At 47.6% G+C, this 21301-nt stretch overlaps 1 protein-coding gene across 1 annotated transcript; it reads right to left on the bottom strand.

Moving 5' to 3' along the window:
• On the bottom strand, positions 1-17227 carry LOC128725752 (uncharacterized). Its single transcript, XM_053819520.1, has 6 exons — positions 16687-17227; positions 2687-3056; positions 2484-2611; positions 1391-2409; positions 623-976; positions 1-526 (listed from the first exon to the last, which is right to left on the bottom strand). The coding sequence occupies exons 1-6, from the start codon at positions 17225-17227 to the stop codon at positions 170-172; spliced, it is 2769 nt and encodes a 922-aa protein (XP_053675495.1). The 3' UTR covers positions 1-169.
• Between the last annotated feature and the right edge of the window lie 4074 nt (positions 17228-21301).

Genomic DNA, 21301 nt, shown 5'->3' with positions numbered 1-21301 from the left:
TACGGGAAGAGCGATTTCGAACTCCCTTTGGCCTCATTTTCTACGCTACAGTTGTCCAACTTAAACAAAATCCACCACTTATTTCACCGATCTATGACACCTTATGACAGTGCGGTTGCTCTACTAGCTATGGTTAACAGAGTTTCACATTTTATTTACAACTGCACGCTCACGTGTACTTCAGTTTGTTTGCGTTCACGTCCGGAAAGAAGGTGCCGGCCGTTTTTACCAGTGAAATCGAGTCCCGTGTCTGCGTTTGCTGCGGCGGATGTAGCGACGGAGCGGCCATCAACGACACACCTGCGCTCCGGGAAGATGGCACCGTACCATCGAGCTCTGCTCCGGAAAAGGGCGATCTCCGGTAATCCACCGCAACCGGTGGACAACTGGCGTGAACCAGCGTTGGTGGAAATGCTAGCAAGGGTTTGTCCAACGCCGCTCGATCACCGCGGCACTCATGGTTTTTGATGTCCGCGAAGGTCTCAAACAGATTCCGACAAACGACACATTTCAGGTGATTGCGAGTCTGGAGGAAGGCGAGAAAAAACAAAAAACGTTAGCTTTTCTAGCTCTTGCACTTGTGCGGTATCATTCCTACCTTATCCGAGCGGCTGTGATCTACTTCATGCGTCGGTACGGTCGGTACGGGATCTTGTTTTACCTCACGCATATGACGCTCTAGCAGCTGTGAAAAGTTTCCAAAGATGGCCGCCGAATCCATCCCTCCAAGGTGTGGTGTGCCGCTAGTCGAACCTGCATACCCAGCGGCACTGGACGTGTGCTGGAGTACTGAGCTTTTTAGTGTTGCTCCTTCGGAAGAAAGACCGGCTCTACCAGCGTCGGAAAGACCATTTCGTTCCGTATCCATCACACTAGCAGGCACACTGGCACTGGCATGCACCTCGGTGGACGTCGTCCTGGAGTCGCTCTTCTCCAGCTTGAAGCTGGTAAATATGGCCTGAGGCGAGTCCTGGACCTGTTTCGAGTTCGGTTCATTGAAAGACGCATGCACGACGAAGCAGAGTTCTTAGAATTATTCCCATCTCGTTGATCGGTTCGGGTGATGAGGTGGATGAGTTTTGGATGAACGCGATCTGTCTTGCGAATTGTGGCTCTATTCGACAGACAGACATGGGCGAGCAGATGGCTGATAGGTTAACAGAGGAATAGATTTGCTACGGTACGGGTTAATGAAGGGACAAGATAGGCTGCCTTTCCTGTACAGTTGTCAACACGCCGGAAGAAGCGCGCGAGCATGAAAAAGAGAGGAAGAATATGCGAGTGAAAGAGAGACAGAGAGAGAGAGAGAGATTGGAAAAAGGGAAACTGTTTGTGAGTTACAGGACCTTAAGAATCCCCGTTGCTAGTGCGCATGCAACACGACACTCACGTTGTTGTACACCTCCATGACGTGGTTCTTTCGCGGACGACCTCGCTTGCGGTTGAACAGCGTTTTGCTGGAGCTGAACTGCAGGAAGTTGGCCGTTTCTAGCAACGCTCGATCTCGATCAACCACCGCCGTGGAAGGATCGATCGTACGATCAGTCGATGTCGTTGCCAGTGGCGAACTCGCGTCTTCTTTCTTCAGCAAACGATAGTCTACCGCAGGATTCGAGAGCAGCTTTGATCGGGGTGGCGTACTGCTAAGTGTTTCTTTCTTCATGAACATCGGAGTTTCGACCGGCGATTCCAGCAGCTCTAACGACTCGTTAGGCTTGTATTTCCGCTTCGCTGGTGGTGGTTTATCGTGCGCCATCGTAGCTACCGCTGGGTGGAGTTGGCTACTAACCGGATCCACCGCCAGAGGGCCACTCCCGTATATCTGCTGAAGGTACGCCTCCTCGATGCTGCCCATCATCGTCAGGTTGCGCAGCATTTCCACGTTATCCGGCGAGAAAACCTGCTCGTAGCTCATCTGCTGCAGCAGCTGCATCCGCATCTGGTACATCATCTGCAGTGGTAGCGCTCGGAAGGTGATCTCGGCCATCACCGAGAGCAGATCAAGGAAAGGGTTTTTCACCGGACTCTCTTGGGTCGGAAGCGGGATGGGAGATAGCCTGGGTTCATCCTCGCTGACCAGTAAAGGTTCTGAGGGTCCGGGAACAGCCTCACCGATTGGCTTGACGCCCTCCTCCGTTTTGCTCTGGTTGAACTTGGTGAGCAGATTGCGTGCCATCTGAAACCGCCGGTAGTCCACCTCCGTGTCCATGCGTTCGTGCTTTCGCTTGTGGCTTAGCAGCTGGCCGCTTGAGTGCAGCACGTAGTGGCAGTTTTCGTGCATGCAGTGGATGTGATTGCACACCCTCGAAAACCGGCAGTCCTTGTAGGTGCAGTCCTCCGTCTTAAGGAACTTCTTGTAGCCGTCCCTGAGGAGCATTTCGTCCTTCAGGTGGTATGTTTTGTGTTTCTCTATTGGGGAGGGATGGTATAAAAAAAACTCGTCTTAATTATGTTCAAACACGCACCTGTGCTTGGCTACTCACCCATATCGGCTTTGTTTTTGAAGACATACTTGCAGTTCTCACGTCGACAGTGGAAATGCGTTGTTCGTTGCGCTCGAAATATGCAGTAATCGGTGTTGCAGTCTTCGGTCGCACGAAAGCGCTGGAATCTGTAATATGCGCAGAAAAGCCATGAGTTATAAAATTGGTCTCAAACGTAATTCGTTCCCCGATTGAATACTCACCCATTTTTGACGATTGCCTCATGCTTCCGGTGGTAGTTCGCGTGCATCTGAACGTCACTCGTGCTAATGTACACTTTATCACAGTTGTCGTGCACACAGTGATAGTGCGTGTGCTTGTGGTTATGCTGGCACGCTCCGTACTGTATGCTGCAATCGTCCGACGACGAGAACCGATAGAATCCGTACTTTAGCGATTCCTTGCGCTTTTTGTGCCACTTCAGGTGCCGTATGATTTCATACTTCTTGTACAGCACTTTCCCCCGGCAGAACGTGTCATGGCAGTGGAAATGCTCGTGCAGGTTCTCGTATTGGCACTTGTCGTGTTTGCACTCGTATCCGGACGCGTAGCGTTGAATCAATCCGTAATTGTCTGTAAAATGGGCCGAATGATTAATGATGAGAAACAGTTTAGCAACGTTTTCTTGACTAATTTGAATAGCCACACTAAATACTCCTAAATGTATGCAATATGTGAAACATTTCCACTCGACTAGCAGAACATGCCGTTTGCCTGTCTTGTTATACATAATACAATTTTTAAAAAGCAAAAGATCGGAAATTTGCATCCTCGTCTGTTAATCTAATGTTCAAAATTTCAATTTCAAACCAGCTTCATCCGGCAACATATTTATAACATCTTTTAAGCCTGCCAAGTAGCGTATACAGCGCACTAACTAGAGAGAGCAGATTTAAAATATGAGAATTATCTAAGCTTAATATACTTTCTTATTCCTATTTCCTACTTCCTTTCTATGATGAGAAACATATGCACAATGAGCGAAATTAATTTTCAATCTCTCCTTTATCAATCGCAGTCAGATGCATCGCTTTTCAGAGCAAATAATTCGTAAACAGCCCTTATCACCGTCACTGTCATCGACGTCAGCGCAACGCAACGCGGCGACAATCAACATACCCATTTTGGTGCTCGATCGGTCACTTCCGTCACCAGAATCATTTTTCCACACCCACCTCAGTGCTGACAATCAGCATATCAGAATCTTGACACTGCTTCCGCTCAAAAACGCCCCAAGGCCCGCACGAATGAGGCAACTTCAAACAGCGTATTTTGATTCCACCGATACTTAACCTCAAGGATTAACGGCCGAAGCGTTAGCCACGCCATTTGAGCCGATTACGCTTGTTAATATTCCGATGGAGGAATTTCGGTACGCCCGTTATGATTATTATTTTATGGTTCGTTATTTTTTTCCATTACTGCTTCATGTTTTTTTTCTCCGCTTCTTATTTCCATCTTGTTTTAGCTCGACCAGCGTCCGATTGGTACCTCCCGGTTTGGTTTCAGGTCCACGCGTTTCGATTTTGTTTTGTTTTATTGACGTTTATATGTTGCATTTTCGATTCCAGTCCTTCTCCCTGGGTCTATTTCTCTCTACTCCCCGCCTTCGACGAGCACCAGTGTCGCTTTTTTTTTGTTTAATCATCTCGCGCAATCCAATTGGCTCCAAACGCCAACAAAGTAGGCGCGCGAGCCGCTTTAGTCAAGTCATGCCAAGACTTGTCCGTGAAGGACGATGGGCATGCCAAACAGAAGGGTGGGAAGGGAGAGAAAGAGAGAGAGAACGAGTGCGCAAGAAAGAGAAGAAAAAGGGTAAAAACACCCGACCCGAAAACCAGCACGAAAAACGGCATTAACCGTGATCTTGACTAGCCGGGCTAAGCCACCCGAGCGACCCGGGTGAGCGAATAAGAAAAACTAAATTTCAACCAAAACCAGTATTTTGATGAATATGTGAAGGAAATCAATGCTAATGGTATGTCAGAATTTCGAAAATTCCATCTCGCAAAAACCGCCCCCTCCGACCAAGCACACCCCCCACCCCTTTCTTCATTCGTTCGGCTCCCGTTTTATCCCTGTTTGATTTATTTTAATTCGGCCGATATTTCTCCCCCCGGCGCTCGCTTTTCGTTTGCTAGCATGCGCCCTCGCGCGCCCTACACGAATCGCTCACGCACTGCACGTCCCTAGCAGGACGCAAATCGATCTCCTACTCCTCGGAGAGATGGATGAAAAATTCTGACACAAAGCTTATCCACCATTTTACCCGCCGATGGTGATTTTTTCCACCCATTCTCCGTCCGTTGGATGGCGTTTTATTTTTTTTTTGTTCGCACGCTCTCAATACACGTCAATATGTTCGTATGTTTTAATTTATATGAATTTTTGTTACTTATTTCTCTCCATCGCCCAAGCTTCATCACCCGAGATTCATCCCCGGGGTCCATTGCTTGTCCTGTTTCGTTTGGCATGTTCCTGTCCTGGAGCACAGCTCCTCGATTCGCTTGATTGACCAAATGTATGCTGCCAAATGTTGAGGTCTCCACGGCGTTTCGCACGAAATTTGTACTGAAAACGGCCTACTGCGATTGTCAGCCAGGCAAAAGCTACTACTACAGGCAACGCTGTCAATCTATCGTTCCCCGTGCGCGAGACAGAAGAATAGAATTGGATAAAAAAATGGGAGTGAAACAGTATCCGAGGTTGCAAATGGAGCGAGGTGGGAATGAATTGGAAGGAAAAAGTCCAATTCCACTCAACCATGATGGCGGCGAATCCGTCAAATGCTTACGCTAGTTTCTGTTGATTAGGACAAGGATGAAGGCAAGCTGGACGCGTATTGCAGCGTGTATTATTTTCTTCCTTTTCGGTTTCCCCATTTGCAACCGTCTTCGTTCGTTCGCTCGCTCTAAATCGAGCGTTTTGGCAATGAAAAATAATATGGGCACCGAGCGGGTCAGGTGGAACGCTGTCAAGGATGGCCAAGCGGAAGTCATTGCCACGTGGAGCGTCGAGCAGGGGAAAGGGCTGGTAGAATATGAATAATAAATAGCCTATCCGTAATCACTGAGGACAGGCTAGACGGGTGATATTTTTAAAGGACTATCCAATGACACACCACCCGTCATTGTTTATTGATTTCTTTGCTGAATCCACGTCAATCTTCGATCAAATTTGTTTATCAATGAGCAGTTGATATTTCGCTAGTTTTAAGCCAAAAAACCGGATCCATTTCTCGATCCAGTTATAATCTGCGGTTGTTCCATATCAACGTATTTAAAACTCAACCAACAATACATTTTGGCAAAACAAATCGTTGGCACTACACACACTCCTCAAGTAGATTAATTATTCTTCTCAAGATCACCGCTTGCCGTTGATAAACAACTGGGTAAAGCGGACGCAGGGCGGAAGGGAAAAAAGATTAGAAATTTGGCTTCCCTTATATGGTTACCTTGCGAATGGCCTCCCAAAAATTGCTCCCATCCACGATAAATGCCTTTTCATCAAACCCTCCGTGTGATGAGAGTATATTTTTGATGATAAATTATGTGTTTAGAAATGTGCCAAAACCGCCCATTCCTTACCACTCCCTGGGGGAAGCGTGAAAGGATGCGGTGGGAGGAAACTCATCTGCTGATCCTTGTTTGTGCGGTTCGTTAACCTCCGGTTTGAAAAGAGCAAAGAATTGAGAGCGAACCTCGGTGGTACTGTCTAAATCTGTTGATACATTTTCTCTTCCAATCTTCTTAACTAAGAATAATTCGCGTCCATTTTTGATGCAACAAAAAATAGACTAGGATTCTCTTACATTAAGCCCTAACTACACTATTGAGGTTCAGGTTAGTTGAAGGATTGCATAATGCGCGTTTTATATTACATGAATAAATTATTATCCAAAGTGTTATCTCATGATTGAATTTTTTTACCATACCTTTTAATACCACATCATATTCCAAGCTTCAATCGCACTAGGTGCTTCAGAAGTTTGTGCGCTTAATACATGTATACCTGAAGAGCTATTGTTTAAAATGCTAAGTAGCTCAAAAAGATGCCTTCTTGGGCCAGCAATTCGATTCCAAAAAATGCTCTCACCGAAAGAACACCCAAATGGTCAAAGAAAGTGTAACCGGCTCACCTAAGCGGGACCCAAGCGTAACCCCACAAAAAAACAGCGCTATCACTCTATTAGATTCGAGCACAATTGAGCTCATCATCGCGTGCTTTAATGCTTCATTTTACGCGGTTTCGCCCTCCATTACCTCCAGCACGCGGGCGTCCTTTCGGTCTCTCTGTTGCCCAGCAGGGCCACAGGGCCACAGGTCGGCCGATCGACATTGGGCACTTGGCCGGGCCGGTTCATTTGCCGGGTTGATTTGAATTTTTCGGTGAAACGAAATATTTTTCTCCCTTTAATCTAATATAGAGATGATGATGCCGATCATAAAAGCAGATTGATAGACTGCCTTCGAAACGATGATGTCCAATCGAGCCAGAAGCTAGGAGCGCGGTCAAAGAAGAAACTAAGTGACTAAGGCCGCCCGAAATAAAAGGCGATCGGGAGGCAAAGCTCCCGGGAAGAAAGATCGATCGATCGCCGGACGGGCGGCTGGCGGAAGCGAATTTGAAAACGAGCTAGACGAGGATAAAAACAACAACGCCACGCCACAGCATAAACGCATACGAACGCTGAGAGCATGCGCTTGAGAAATGTGTATGTATTTCTTTAACATCAATCAATTCATTGTTTTCGTTGCGTTTCAAGTTCGTTTCGTTTGGCTCCTTTTGGAAGTTGGTCTTTCTTTTCGATACCACCGAACAAGTTGCAGCTCTGCTCCCGTATCTCCGGTCCTCTCTCGAAACCTCGGATGGGTTGTTTTTTGTCTTTTCTGCTCCGTTTTATTTATCTCCTTCAATTCTCGTCCCTGCCCCTTTCGGTGAAGGTTCGTTTATAATTTGCTTATGAGTTTTCCGTTCCATCCGAGAGTCGCTTCGTTTCGATGCGAGCACAAAGAAATGTGACACGAGCCGTCCAGCGGGAATGGTTTTATGAGTCATTAGCATATACGCAATTTAGCATAAGAAAATCAATCGTCGTTGCGATAGAAAACAAATTAGTGTTAATTTTATGTTGCTTTTTTTTCTTTACTTCTCTAAATATCAATCCAGCCAATTGAGGATGTGTTCAGCTACATCATTAACGGTTAGAATTAAAGCAAAAATATGCCTCATAAAATGCGCTCAAACCGGACAAGGAGCTTTGGTTTTTTTTCTTTCCCAGTTCATGCTAGTCTCCACTCACGCGCCATTTGACAAGCTATCCGTCAAAAAATCGTCCAAGCAATCAGCTCGATTGTTTCAAGAACTTCAACCTGTCCAATTTGGCAATAGAATTCTCATTACCAATTCGCGGTACAAAGCAGGCGACGGCAGTAAGGAAACCAATCCGGTTCGACGTGTTCCGCAGTTCAGTATCGATTAGAAATAAAAATCGACCCCTTTGTGCGGCTGTACGTAGCGCTTCGTCAATCGGGAACCGCCAAAAAGCGTTAATAAATCTCCGCTCGCATTTTGACGCCCGTCCGAAGGTGACCGATTTAAATATCCTAAAATAGACCGGTCCAGCGCGGTTGAGCAGGCCCCCAGGGGTACAGGCCACGGGGCAGCGGTGGATTGGAAACAAAAAACCTAAACCTGCCCAAAACGGCTCGACGATTTGGGCCCCAGCGATGCCGAAGAGATTAGGAAGCGGCGGTCGTAGAAATATAGGGAAAAAAATGGTGGCTTGAAATTCCTTCAAAAAAAAAGCACAACACATACACACCGCCAGTGCGCCAAAGTAACAAGTTACTTTGCAGATTGGCACAAATGACGAGCAGATAGGGAGCGGGAAAAAATAATACCTTGTGCGCGCCGTTCGGACCCGATTTGTTTCCACGGTGAAGAAAAGAGCACGCGCCACGGAGTCAGCCGAAGAAAACCTCCTCGAGAGGGACGAATAATATGTGACCTAGCCCCGGGGGTGAAGAAATAGAACTGACCTCGCGGGTAAAGCGGCGCGAACCACGCGGTCGAGGATAAGCTCGGTCCAGCTCGGTGGAATTAAGCGATGGTAATCTCTAAAGGCCCAGAAGCGGCCAGCCACCGTAGACCAGGCGTAGTTGTTATTTGCGCGTGCGCGGTACGCGTTGCCTCACACATTATACGTGTATTTCTATGCTTGCGCTCAATCGGTCTCCCTTCGTTCGCTGACCGGTAGGATCAAAATTGAGTTTGTGAAAAGATGGTGGAGCTGCAAAAAAAAGCAAAAACATACCGTGGCCGAATCGGAACGATCCATTCCAATCGATCTAACGCTCGGTATTGAAGGCGCTGGGTTGGCCTTTACCGGGGAGAGAGGGTGCTTTGAAAAATCGCTGCAAAATTGGTCCCCCCTTGGTTTTCTTTTTTTTTTTGTGGTTCAGTTTGTGCGCGGTTTGGTCCTTTCTATTTCCACCGGGATTCACACCGGGAGTTTCGTGTCCATTAGATTTACGTACGAGATTTATGTTCACTCTTTTTTTTCTTCTGTGTGTGTGGTTTGTTTCCTTCGCTACTTTTCCCAGTTGGGTTGACGGTGGCGAAAGTTGCGGTAGTCGCTGAGGGAAAACAGATAAACTATAGCGTAGGAAGAGAGTAAAGTTTGAACGGAGGGAAAAAAAACAATACCTCCAAAAATAAAATCCCCACAAACGAGGGTAACTACTGGCCACGGAAACCGAGCGCACTTAAAAGCCACGGCGATCGAACAGCCAAAGCGCAAAGCTCACAGCCGCGTGACGTCAACAAATTGTGTATGAAATTATTTACCGAAATTATTATATTTCTCCACGGCGTGATTGATTTATCGAACGCATTAAACTAGTTCAAATTGATTTCTGCCGACCGATGGGCCGGCCCTCGGTTGCCGTTCTTGTGCGTCTTATTTCCATTTTGGCTCCCGCCCCAGGCTTTCGAGTTTTGTTTTCCAAAGCTCTCTTTACCCCGAGCGGAAGGCGAGAAAAGGTGACTTGCGAAAAACAAAAACTAAACCGGAGAGACGCTCCGGGATCATAGAGCAAAAGCCCCAAACCATCACCGGGAGCTTTTTGCCCGAAAAACCGACCATTTATTCGGTCCGCGTGGCCCCGCGTGGCCCGTGTTTTTTACTCCCATTTACTCCCGTTTTCTCGGCACCGACCCAACGGACGCCACTAATCTGCGGAATTTGTGCGCGTTTCGGTCGGCGCGGGCACGTTCCTGGCCGCCGCGGTTGTCCTCCATTAGGGAGCGCCAGGAGAGCCTTTCATTTGGCGTAATGATACGGTGGCTTAAAACATCTCTCCGTCCTGGACAATCTGCGATCCTCTGGCTGGCGACCGGTTTTCCCCCTTTGCGGCCCTTGATCTAGTGCCTGGCGTCAACCGGGCGCCCGGGCCAGTTGTGTGCGTGTGTGTGTGGTGACCTCTGGCGGACTGGTCGGGAAGTGTGACCCACCCGCCCGAGGAGACCCCGCGTGCCTTAAAAGCTTCCGCATAATCTACTTATTTGCGTTCGAACGCCGGCGAACATGACGGACGGTTTTATGGAGGCACGCATCATCGATCGTGCGGTTTTACGAGTGGCTAGATTTGTTTATTGACCTTTTTTCTTCTTCTTCTTTTTGTTCTTCGCGCACTCCAGTTGATCCTTGGCCGCGTGGTGTGGTAGTAGGGATCGACATTTTGGCAAATGGCATACGATTTGTTTTATGCTTTTCTTATGATGTTAATCGCTCTCGTAACATGTGTGCAGTAAATCGGTTAATAAGCGATTCAAGCGCGATTTGTACACGATTCCGATTGTTCATGTTTTTTTTCTAAATCAAAAAACCACCCTCCGATGAAGCTAAAAAGGATATCATCAAACTGTTTAGCTCAAAAATGATTGAGAAAGGGAAATAAAAGCTGATCAAAAATATCTTTCAACATTTTATGCACATTTTATCTTGCATATGATACTGCACTTAAGCAAATGAATTCACATTCCTTGAATAAACCCAAACAAACTGCACCAATTAAACTACATTGCAAAACAAAAGTCGAACGATAACGACGATGTTCGCACAAATCGGTCTCATTCGCTTTTTTTTTCTCCACCCCCTTTTCGAATGCTCTCACATTATGCACGCAATAATGCTTTGCAAAAACCAATATTTACACGACGGGTGTGGTCTCTTCATCAAAACTAACCATCATCGTTCGGAGGGAATCTTTTTTTCCGACTTGCCGGCTTGCCAGATCTGCTACCATAGCAGAACGACGCACGCCTATGCTTTCGAATACCCGATTCTTCGCACTGTTGTCATGGTAACCCCTTTCGAACGCTCCATATTTCGCCTGCCACAAGTGGTCGAAGTCGCCGGTCCCAGTGTTCTCGCATTGCAAACATCCGAGAAACGAGCCAAATCGACAAATTTCCATCCCAAGCGCGGACGTTGGGCACGCCAGGATGGCAGATATGTTTCCAAACCCACCATACCGTCCAGCCCGGCTGAAGCGGACGTTTATCGCCTTCAGCATAAGGACCATTGACCGGCCGAGTGGTGCGTTTCCGTGCGAAGACGGCAACCCGGGGGATAAACACAACGAGTATGTGTGTGTTTTGATTTCCAGCGAAGAAAGGAAAGGAACCATTGAAGGCATGCATCATATTTCCTTGCGTTTGCTTTGTGCCGGCCGGGTTTGGGATTGGTTTTTATTAGGTCTGATTGAATTATGTACAACGCAGGGCTAATTAACTGAAGGGCGATACACACAGCTTTCCTTGCTCGCGTCTTGCTTGTGGGAGCATTGAACGGCTGTGATTCTTCATTGTAAAATATTTAACTATAGCATTCGTTGGATTTCTCGTACTTTTTTTTTACTCTAACATGCTTGCCAAAATAACCGTCAGAAATGATACCATTAAATTTATGGTTAACATAAATTAAATTATATTAAACTGAAGTTAGAACATAAATATAAAATTTCTTATTCTATACACACATGCTTTTGGCCAAACTACAATCATACCGCTCAAGCATAAGTTAGTGGAACATTTCCCATGAAAAAAAACCCTCGAGCTCAATTTGACCGGCCCCGGCAAACAATGGGAACTGTGGCCAAAAGTGATCGGAAACGGGTTTCCGAAAGGGAGTTCTCCGTTTTCCTACGTGTCTTTTTTGTCATTTTTGGCTTCGATTGAAAATGCGCCCGTTGCACTTGTGCGTGCGCACACGGTGGAATATTAAATATTTTAATCCATTACAGCCCCGGGTAAGTAGAATGAGGTAGAACGCTTCGCCGTTTAAGCGCCGGCCTGGCAGGAAGTGGAAACCTTCGAGGGAGTTCAAGCGACCCTCCGTGACATCATCAGACGCGTTGGGGAATGTTTACCTCACAAAGTGGGACACGGGTTTGCCGAAGGGCAGCCTGCACTTTGGTGGGCGCGATCAACGATCATAAGAATGTTGGTACAATGTTTTGATGTTTATCGGAATCAAGCCGTTTTTAATCATTCCATTGCGAGGTTCGTCATGCTATTAAAATTTAAAATGCACCATCTAATGATTAAAAAAAGCGACATAGTTTTTATTACAGTATTACCGTAAACTCAATATTTTAAGAACGACATTAAATCCACATAATAAACATTTTCCCAAACAAGTATAACGTGGTATGAACTATTTATACACATATATTATTAGTTATTGCTGTTTATAGCCAGTTTCAAACTATTTTATTTTGATTTTCATTCAAAATCAACCAAAAAAATGTGTATAACAAAGTGCTTTTTGAGCACAGCCTACTGCTGTATAAAACAACTTCCCTGGCAGGCTCTTTTTAGCTGTCTCAGCCTACTATGGTTGCATAATTTATTGTTTAGAACTCATCCATCAGCATGATCATTTCACTATTTGCCTTTTAACTGTGCAAAACAACTGTGTTCCCTGCGCAATATCTCACGCAATCGAGCACAAATTGACGATGCGTAATACTTTCACACCGCACCACACCGGCCACCGCGGCCACCTATTGGCCGATGGCGGAAGTGCCAATGGTCCACTCGAGCAGAAAACCCTCCTGGTGGATGATTGTGGCCAGCCCGGGCCAGAAATCAACTGACCGCGATCATTTATGCGCACACTGCCCACCCAGTGGCCTCTCCCTTTCGCGCCAGTTGCCACGCGTTTTGTTGCGGAATTGTCGCACGGTTCGCGTCATTTGATTCACTTTGATTTGCTTTCCCGCGTTGCCACCCAGTCACCACCCGTGGAAAGCCATAGAGTGCAGGCAAATGAACAGCGCCACGAGAAGGAAGAGATGGAAAAAAATAACACAGAGAATCCCGCGCCTGCGGCCAATAAAAGCGACCCAACGGGCGCGTTGATTTTTTGTTTGCCTTCTCCGATGCTTTATTGGTTTATTGTGACTAATTTGGTTTGATTGCGGTTTCCGCGGGTATGCTGGAAAAATTTTCTCCCTACCGCTCATCGCCTGGCCAACCCCATCCTTCCTCCTCTCGATCCCACGAGCTAATGAATTCCAGGGCCGCCACAACGGCAGGACCGATTAGGGTGGGAATCGCGCGTTCTCTCGCGGGACCGGGTCGAAAGGTTAATTTCATTGATTGAGCGCAGTTTTTCCATCCCAATCCCTACGCCCAGGGGGGGGCTCTATGGAATGCCGCATAAAATCTGAGTGATAAAAATGATGTGTGAATGTGGTGCGTGGTTTTTTTATTCCTTCACTAACGCCTCACTCTAAGGCACAATGAAGAATGAAGAACTCATATGCCCCCACGTATGCCGCAGAGTTGAAGGAACTCAAGCTCAAAATTCATTCCCGGTACGATTACAATCTTTCACTTTCATCCCGAAGAGCCACAAACTCACAGCAACTGGTGCAGGCTGACGAGATGGCTCAATGAGTCAACCATTGTCGTCCCATTTAGCCGCGATCAAGACCCGGCCCGGGTTGGCTTACGAAGCAGATTGAATCAAGTGGCCGGTTTCAGGGTAATCGGCATCGTACGACGTTTAATTGTTCCCTCGTGCGGTCGGTTAAGCCTGCTTTTGGTGCTTTTTATTCCAACCAAGCGGACACATTGGAAGCGAACACGGCACGCAACTTACACGTTGTGCGATTTGCCCTACAATTGGCGTGTGTAAACCCCAATACCGACGTCCCAATATACCACACGCAAACAAATGGCCTGTCCTAGCGCGAAAGGGATCACATTTCAAGGATAAATCGTTACCGTACCGACGCAAAACGCTGCCAAAATCGCACCGAAAACAAGGTTAACGGACCGTTTCGGGATCGAAACCATTAGAAAAGCCCTCTGTTTTGCGGGTTTTTTGTTTTTATTTTAAGCCACCACCCGTCGGTAGTTTATTTTCGCCGAGAACAACGACGATTTTTGCCACTGCATAAGAGGTTTCGATCGCTTCGGTTAATGCGCAAAGCGATCCGATCAAGCCAAAAACGATCACCGATCGATCGAAGTGCGGTAAAAAAGTCCCAAAATATACGGAGACCCACGGCGCAATAGATGTGCTCAATTCAAGGGGTAATCTATTGGGGGAGGACGATAAATGAAGGAAGTGGTGGAAAAATCAACACCTCCCCATCGATTGTTGACAATTTATCGCCTCAATTGATCGAGACAGTGCAGCTTGATGTGTCTATTTTGCAAGCATTTTGGCGACAAGTTGATACATTTACTGACCGATCGCTAGAATTTCGCCACATTGACCCCAACTAAACTATCTAACACTTTTGGTATAGTTGTAATCGCCCATTTTCCTCTCGAGTTGTCACTTGCATCAGTTTGATTTTGCACTCATTCGCACATCATTGCTTTTTAATCGGCGTTTAGATCTTCAGCCGCTTCTTGGAAGGGACGTTCTTTTGGTCCAAGACAGCCGGACGGCCACTTAGATAAAAATCCATCCGCCAAGCTATCCGTAAGCCCTGTCTCGATGATCTCTTGATCCACCGGAGAGAGAGCGAGCGAGTTCAAGGAGCGAACAAAGCTGCCCAAAGACAGCCTTCATCGTGCACATGCAAGGATCATGAACGCGTGAACGAGCTCCTCTTCGCTTGTTCTCCTTCTTTAAAAACCGTTCGAGCTTTTTTTCTACCCATTCCCTCCCAAAACTCCCCCGGCACCATTCCCCCCGGGGTCATCTGCTCTTGAATCAATCTATCATCGACACTTAATGTCAATTTCTTCGCTAGCCTCCTTGTCGATGCCGTGCCGGAATCGTTTCTTTCTTTCCGTTCGCTTCTACTTGTACACCTCCGACGCGCCTCCCGGTACGAGCGCGTGTTATTATAGGCTTTCGAAACCGTTCCACCCGGCGTTCGGGGCGATGGAATTTGCCCAATATGACCGACCCAAGGAAAACCCACCCGAACGCCAGCAGAAACCATCCCGTGGACACGCGGACACGAGAACTCTCACACCCCGAAATTCGGTCGATCCTTGGCGGGAATTAAAATCGAGACGAGTGTGGAAGAGGGAGGCCAAAAAAAATCCCCGCCAGCAAGTGGACAAGGAACATTAGCGATCCATAAATGGGTGGAAAGGAGGAAAAAATCTCTCCTCGCGTCACCACCACGGAAAGGCCGGCGATGAAGAATGTTGTTGATTTTTTGGGAGGCTCGATCATCTCACCGTGAACGAGAGCGTGGAAGCGAGAAAAAAACGGGCCCTCAAAATCGACACTCGATCGCCGATCGCTTCATGTCGATCGAAGAAAGTTCGTGTTCGGAATGGAACACGAAAAACCTTTGCTCGCCACCTTTGGCCCCTCCTCCTCGATTGATCGACCCCACCAGGCGACACCTTCGCGATCGCGATAGATCACTTTTATGAAAATCAATTAGAAATTAATTTCGTAGAGAGTTTCTCCCGGCTGCGTCGTTCCGTGGCATCCTTGCCACTTTTCGCGCTTCGTCACTTATCGCCCTCGATCACTCGATCGTTCGCGATCGGCTGCAGGCGTTTGTTTGTATGCACTCTGCTATCGAGTGTTTCAATTTTCGAGCTTTGTTTTATCTAGCACGTTCGCTCTCTCGCCGGGATCTTCGAGCGGGCCTTTGTGTGTATTTATGTATTTCTCCTTCTAAATTAATTATATTTCATGCCTAAGCACTTCCACCCCCCGATGGACGCGAGCTGGAAGCATTTGGCAAAGTGGGATCGTGTAAGGGGCAGAAATCTTTTCTACGCTTCCAGCTTCTGCTTCGTAATCTCGCTCTCGTTAAGCTCGATTCATTTCCCTTCTATCCGTCGTCCGACCGTCCACAGCATCCACGCGCTTGTGAATGGGAGTGGTGTTGTTTTTTTGTTTATTTTTTGTTTCCGTTCACCCTCTCTCACTCGAGAGCTATCGCGGCGAGTGTGTGTTTTATGATGTGTCCGCTTATTGGACAATGTTGAGCGATCGCGCAATGGAAACATCCCCGGGAACGGTCGTTAATGTGCCTTTGAATATGCGCTTAATGCGGTGTGGAGTAGCGTAAGCGTGGAGCAAGCAATTGGGGAAGCCTTCCGAGGGCAGAACCAGAGCAAGACGTCACAGAGAAACGTCAGCGTAAACCGAGAACGTTGATGGGGAGCCCGGGAGCCCGCTGCTGTCTCTGACTACGGCGACGACGACGACGACGACGACGACGATGATGATGATGATGAAGAGTGAGAATTAAATTTACGATCAGTGGAATGAAACAGTTGAGCCAGCGGCCGCCCATCTCAAGGTTGGTTCCACTTGACGCGACCGAAGGCTTCTAGAGCAGGTTCTTTAGGGGATTTTTTGTTGTTGTTTTGGTTTGGTTTGGGGTTTGCCTCACCGACGTAATAATAACGTGCAGGTAATGTTCAAGAAAGTCCGGTTGAGCTCAAGTACATTACACGCGATGGTAAGATTTTAGCAAACATTTAAAACACCAATTTAAAGAATGCTACTTTCAATATATAAATTATTGATCACAGATGCGCTTCACAATCTACAAAAACCCTTGATAAAGTTTTTCACACAAACTATTGCTAGCAAACGATGAATGTTGCACAAGCATCCCGAGCATCAACAGCGATCTTTAGGAAACGTGTAGCAAAAAAAGGCTGAAAAACATCCACGCAAACTCACACTCACCATGCAGCAGCTCCAGGATGGTCGCCATGCTTTCGTCCTTCTCGCTGTCGGCGAGAAATTTGCTGAACTCACTAAACTTGACCTCGTCCATCTCACTGAGTCGACTCTTGATCGAATTGTTGTTGTTGTTGTTGTTGTTGTTGTTGTGCGCGATGCTGCTAATGCCGCTACTACCTCCACCACCATCAGTACCACCGCCACCAAACGGGCTATTATTGTTGTCGATCGTCAGTTCGGCACACTTGCCACCGACAACGGGGCCACTGTCACCGGCACTGGCACCGTAGATCACCGTCGCGCAACTACTGCTACTGCTGCGATCGCTTCCGGCTGTGCACTCGAGCGGACCGGCACCTCCACCGCCACCCAGCTCGAACTCGTCGTCCTCGAAGGTGTCCTTTGCGCATGTCCCACCCACGTAGTTTGTGTCCTCGTCAGCGCTCGCGAAACGCATCCTCTTGGCGACCACCGGCGGCGTTGCCACCCCGACAGGATACACCGACCCAACCGCCTGCTCTCCGTTGCCCTCCGGAGACATCATGGCCACGGAAACACGACACAGGCAGAAAGCCGGAAACAACCACCAACCAACCGGTAACCCGGAACCCTCTTATGAGCTCAATTCGCGCGCAAAACACACAAACACACAAAACACTCAGAAGGCCCTTAATTAACGTTTTGCAAATCCGTCACACATCCGTCCGAAAGAGGGCCGTTTGCTCACACCACATGCACATAACGGGCGGGTATTGCGTAATTCCCTCCTCGAAGGGCCAAAGGGCCACCAGCCAACGTTTGGCCACCCCCACCACGGCACCACCACACGCGGCTGGCAATGAAACCCTTTCTAACAGCAGCCTTCACACGTGATCGTTCGCGCTCGCGTAGATCAACGTCAGATTGTCGCTTTGCGTGTAGCACCGATAACACGCGCGCGCCTCGATCCTGTTCGGTGCGTGCCCGTGAATGAAATGATCATCGCACGGGGTTACGCACGCAAGCGCAACAACCCTAGCGCACACCGGGCACCGGGGCTTCGGGTCGACTTCGGGTTTGCTTCGGGTCGGGTTGGCCGCGCGCTCGAATGGCCGTGGGGCCCGGCTGTACCGTCAGCTAGGGGATGTTCTTCCTTGCTGGAAAGATGGCCGGAAAGCGTGGCGCGCGTGCTGGCAAGTGCAATTGCGCAGCCCAGCGAACATACCTTCCGCGGGCAGATCACGCGACGCCTCTATCTAATCACTCTCTCGACGCCTACTTTGAAGGGGTGGAATGGACTGATCGACTGCTGTTCCGCCTGTCTTTCCTTTTGTCTCTCTCTCTCTCTCTCTTGCGATCTCCATTTTGCTATTAGAGAAAATTAACGTTACCATAGCAAAAAGGCAGAGCTTGCTTTACATACGATAAATGCTCCTTGAAAGACAAATCTAGTGCACGCTTTTTACCAACACGCGGCTAGCGCTTCAACAAACCGCCCCGGGGTAATTCCCCTTCTTCGTGGTCGGTTGTTTTTGAATGATTTGATATGGCATTTTCGGACTCGCTCCCATGACGCATGCTCTTGTCTTCGCGGCTAGTTAATGCGGGATTGTTTTTAGGATGTTTTGCACGTTTTTTGATGGAACCGCCGTTTGAGTCATGGGTAAGCCAACAATTAAGTATGCGTCAGTGACATTGTGTGGAATATTGCACAACAAAATCAGAGTGGCGGACCTAGTTATCAAGCAAACTGATCTGTTCAACAACAGTAAAGTCTAGTAGGAAAAACTGTTCAAGATTACCATGTATATAATTATGCGATATTCTATTCGTATGGGTGTTATTGCAGCCGCTGCAAAAAAGACAGCAGTTGCATCAGAATGCAAAAGGTTTGCAAATAGAATGCAATTGCATAAGCAATCTTGTCATATTTTTTATTTCATGATTTCCGTCTATATTCACTTAATATTTCAAAAACAGCGTTTTATAAGTTGGTTTTTTGCTTTATAAAAACAAATCAAAAGACACGTTGTTTAAGTCGTGGGACCTGCCTTTTCCCTGGTATGCACACAATCAAATTGACTAACCGAAGTCCAGTTTTTGATTTATGTCATACTTTTTCCTGCATTGTTATTTGGAATCTCTGCCTCACCGAACGCAATGGTCGACATATGATCTCTTATGTGAAACTTATATTACAGTTCTTAAGTTTGGTTCGTATTAACATCCCAGTACACCCATATACCAGCTCGAGCATTTTTTTCCTTTACTCATTTGCGATCGCAGTTTTTGCCAGTAGTGGAAGGAACTCCCAACGTAATAATTGACGGCTGCGAAACAATGCGTCATTTGCGTAACGTCGAAGGAGTAGCATGTACAGAAAATGTGGAAAAAATCCCTGATCTCTCTCTCTCTCGCTCGCGTCCGTTTCGTCCCATAACACGTTAAGCGCGCGGAGTTGCGCCCTTTTCCGATGATGGCTTCAAATTTGCCACTAACCATCCATCTCGCTTCTCCTTAATCCTTTCCTTTCAGCGCTGCCGTTTCACGTTTTAACGGCCCCTTCGCCCGAGTGTCCTTCGGTTGCGATCTCGCCCGTTTCAGCCCTCCCGTGTGCACCAACCATCCCGGTAATCGCACCAACCATCAATAATCTGGCACGGCTGCGCCGAAAAATATGCAAATTAAAAAAAGATATTTTTTGAGGGAAATCAAGCACTTTTTTATACGTGCTGCTACGCTCGAGCATTCCCCCGACCTGCCCGGGGACGGATTTATTGTGCGCGTACTCCTTTCCGACCGATTGCCCGCGCCCAACAATGGATGGGAAATTTTTGTTGTGAAACTTTTTAGGGGAAAAACGCGCAGCGGGAATGAAAATGGGATTTCATCTCCTTTCGTACATATATTGCTTAGTTTCTTTCAATTTTTGTTTTGCGTGTGTGTGTATGTGTTTGATGGCTCTCCATATCTGCGGCCTCTCGTTGTCCTCTCGTCCGGTCTCGTCACGTTGTTCCTTCAAATCAAACCCCCCGACCGGCTGGTAGTTTCTTTACGAAAAACCACGACCAAAAAAAAAAGGGTTGCAACCCGTCCTGGGCTGGCGGGAGATCGCAAGCGCAATTGGTTTCCAGCAAACATTCGAAAAAAAAATACACATATATAGGTATACCCGAGCTAGAAGAAATAATAACAACGCGCAATTCGGGCGAGAAGCGCAAGGGCAGTGCACAAAACGTGGCGAAAAAAAAATCTGTCGAAATGTTCGGTAACCCTATCCGCTGAATGCGCTTACACAGAATGTTACCTTCAGCCGGTCGAGCGACCGGGAGGATAAAAAATGATTCGAAAACAGTGGAAAATAAAACCCTCACAATCATCTCGGAGCGTTGCATCTGTCAAAGGATTTGCACGTCTCATCAGCTTTCGATTTCTTGCCTTTGTGGGCCAGCCAAAAAGGAAGAAAAAATAGGAGCGAAAACCGACAGAAATAGGTGACGCAAGGAGTCAGTCGAGCAAGCCGAACCAGCTAACCAAACAACGCATCTGCGGGTAAACGGAAATTTTAAAACAAACATTTTTCCATTTTTTTATTTCACTCAAACGAACGATTTTCTTCCTCCCGGCTCATCCTATCAACACCTCAGCCCGGGTTGATGCTCATCAGGATGCGTTCGCGTTTGTGTGTGTGTGTGTGCGTCCAGCAAGGATGCACTTTAATGCACTTTTTTTAAAGCCCATTCGAGTTTAATACCCTCCGCCAATAAAGCAAGATCATAGCAGGCCATTTATTAAATGGGTTCATGGCCTGCCGTGAAAAAAAGAAATTCAAAAAAAGAAAAACACAGCATCCTTAAAGAGCTCAAGCAACGCTCGGCATGGCATTTGAACCCTCCCGGGCGCATTCTGATTGCGAAAATTATGTCAAAGAAAACGATAATGATTCCGGCAGATCGATCGGGAGCGAGTTGAGGGCTAAAAAATGTGGGAAAAGCGTCGGAATTGGCCCAAAAAAAAGCGATACAGTCGTACCCCGGATTCGAGCACGATTTCCTAACGCTTGCCCCGAACGGATTCGATGCTCCGCTGCCCCGGGACGGATGTAAATGCACCGGTTTTCCTGTGCGTTGCTGATGCGTCCCAGCAACGACCTTTTCTCCCGTCCGGGATCGTTTTGTCGTCCCGCTTGCCCTGTGCCCCGGGGTTGCAGGCTGACCCTTAGGGCCCTTTGCTCTCTGGCATCGGCTCCGGTTCATCTTTCGGTCCTACCTCCGGCCAGGAAATCTTCAACTTTTCATCCCCGTCGCTCCGTCGTGGTTTTCGGGCTAATCCTCGGAACCCCTTACGGAAGGGCTCTTGCCTTTCTTGTTCCTCGTTTGCTTTCTTCGATTCTCTCCGTTCGTTTCCCTTTTTTTTGCCCTTTTGGTTCGACGATCGCACCAACAACGCACCGATCGTCGCCTGCGTGGTGCGTAGTTTTCTTCTAAATTGAATTTAACTCTTTTCTTCCTGCCTATCGAGCGGCAAGGGCCCGCGGGTGATGCGGTTCGCTCGGTTCGCTGCAGTTCGAGCTCGAATGCGCTCCCGGGTGCATCCAGCGCACGGCTTCGTCGAAGAACAATTGGAACCCTGTGGAAGG

The sequence above is a fragment of the Anopheles nili genome, chromosome 3, assembly GCF_943737925.1.
Source record: "Anopheles nili chromosome 3, idAnoNiliSN_F5_01, whole genome shotgun sequence".
Lineage (NCBI taxonomy): Eukaryota > Metazoa > Arthropoda > Insecta > Diptera > Culicidae > Anopheles > Anopheles nili.
The sequence above is the reverse complement of the archived record's forward strand: the minus strand, read 5'-3'. Positions and strand labels throughout refer to the sequence as shown.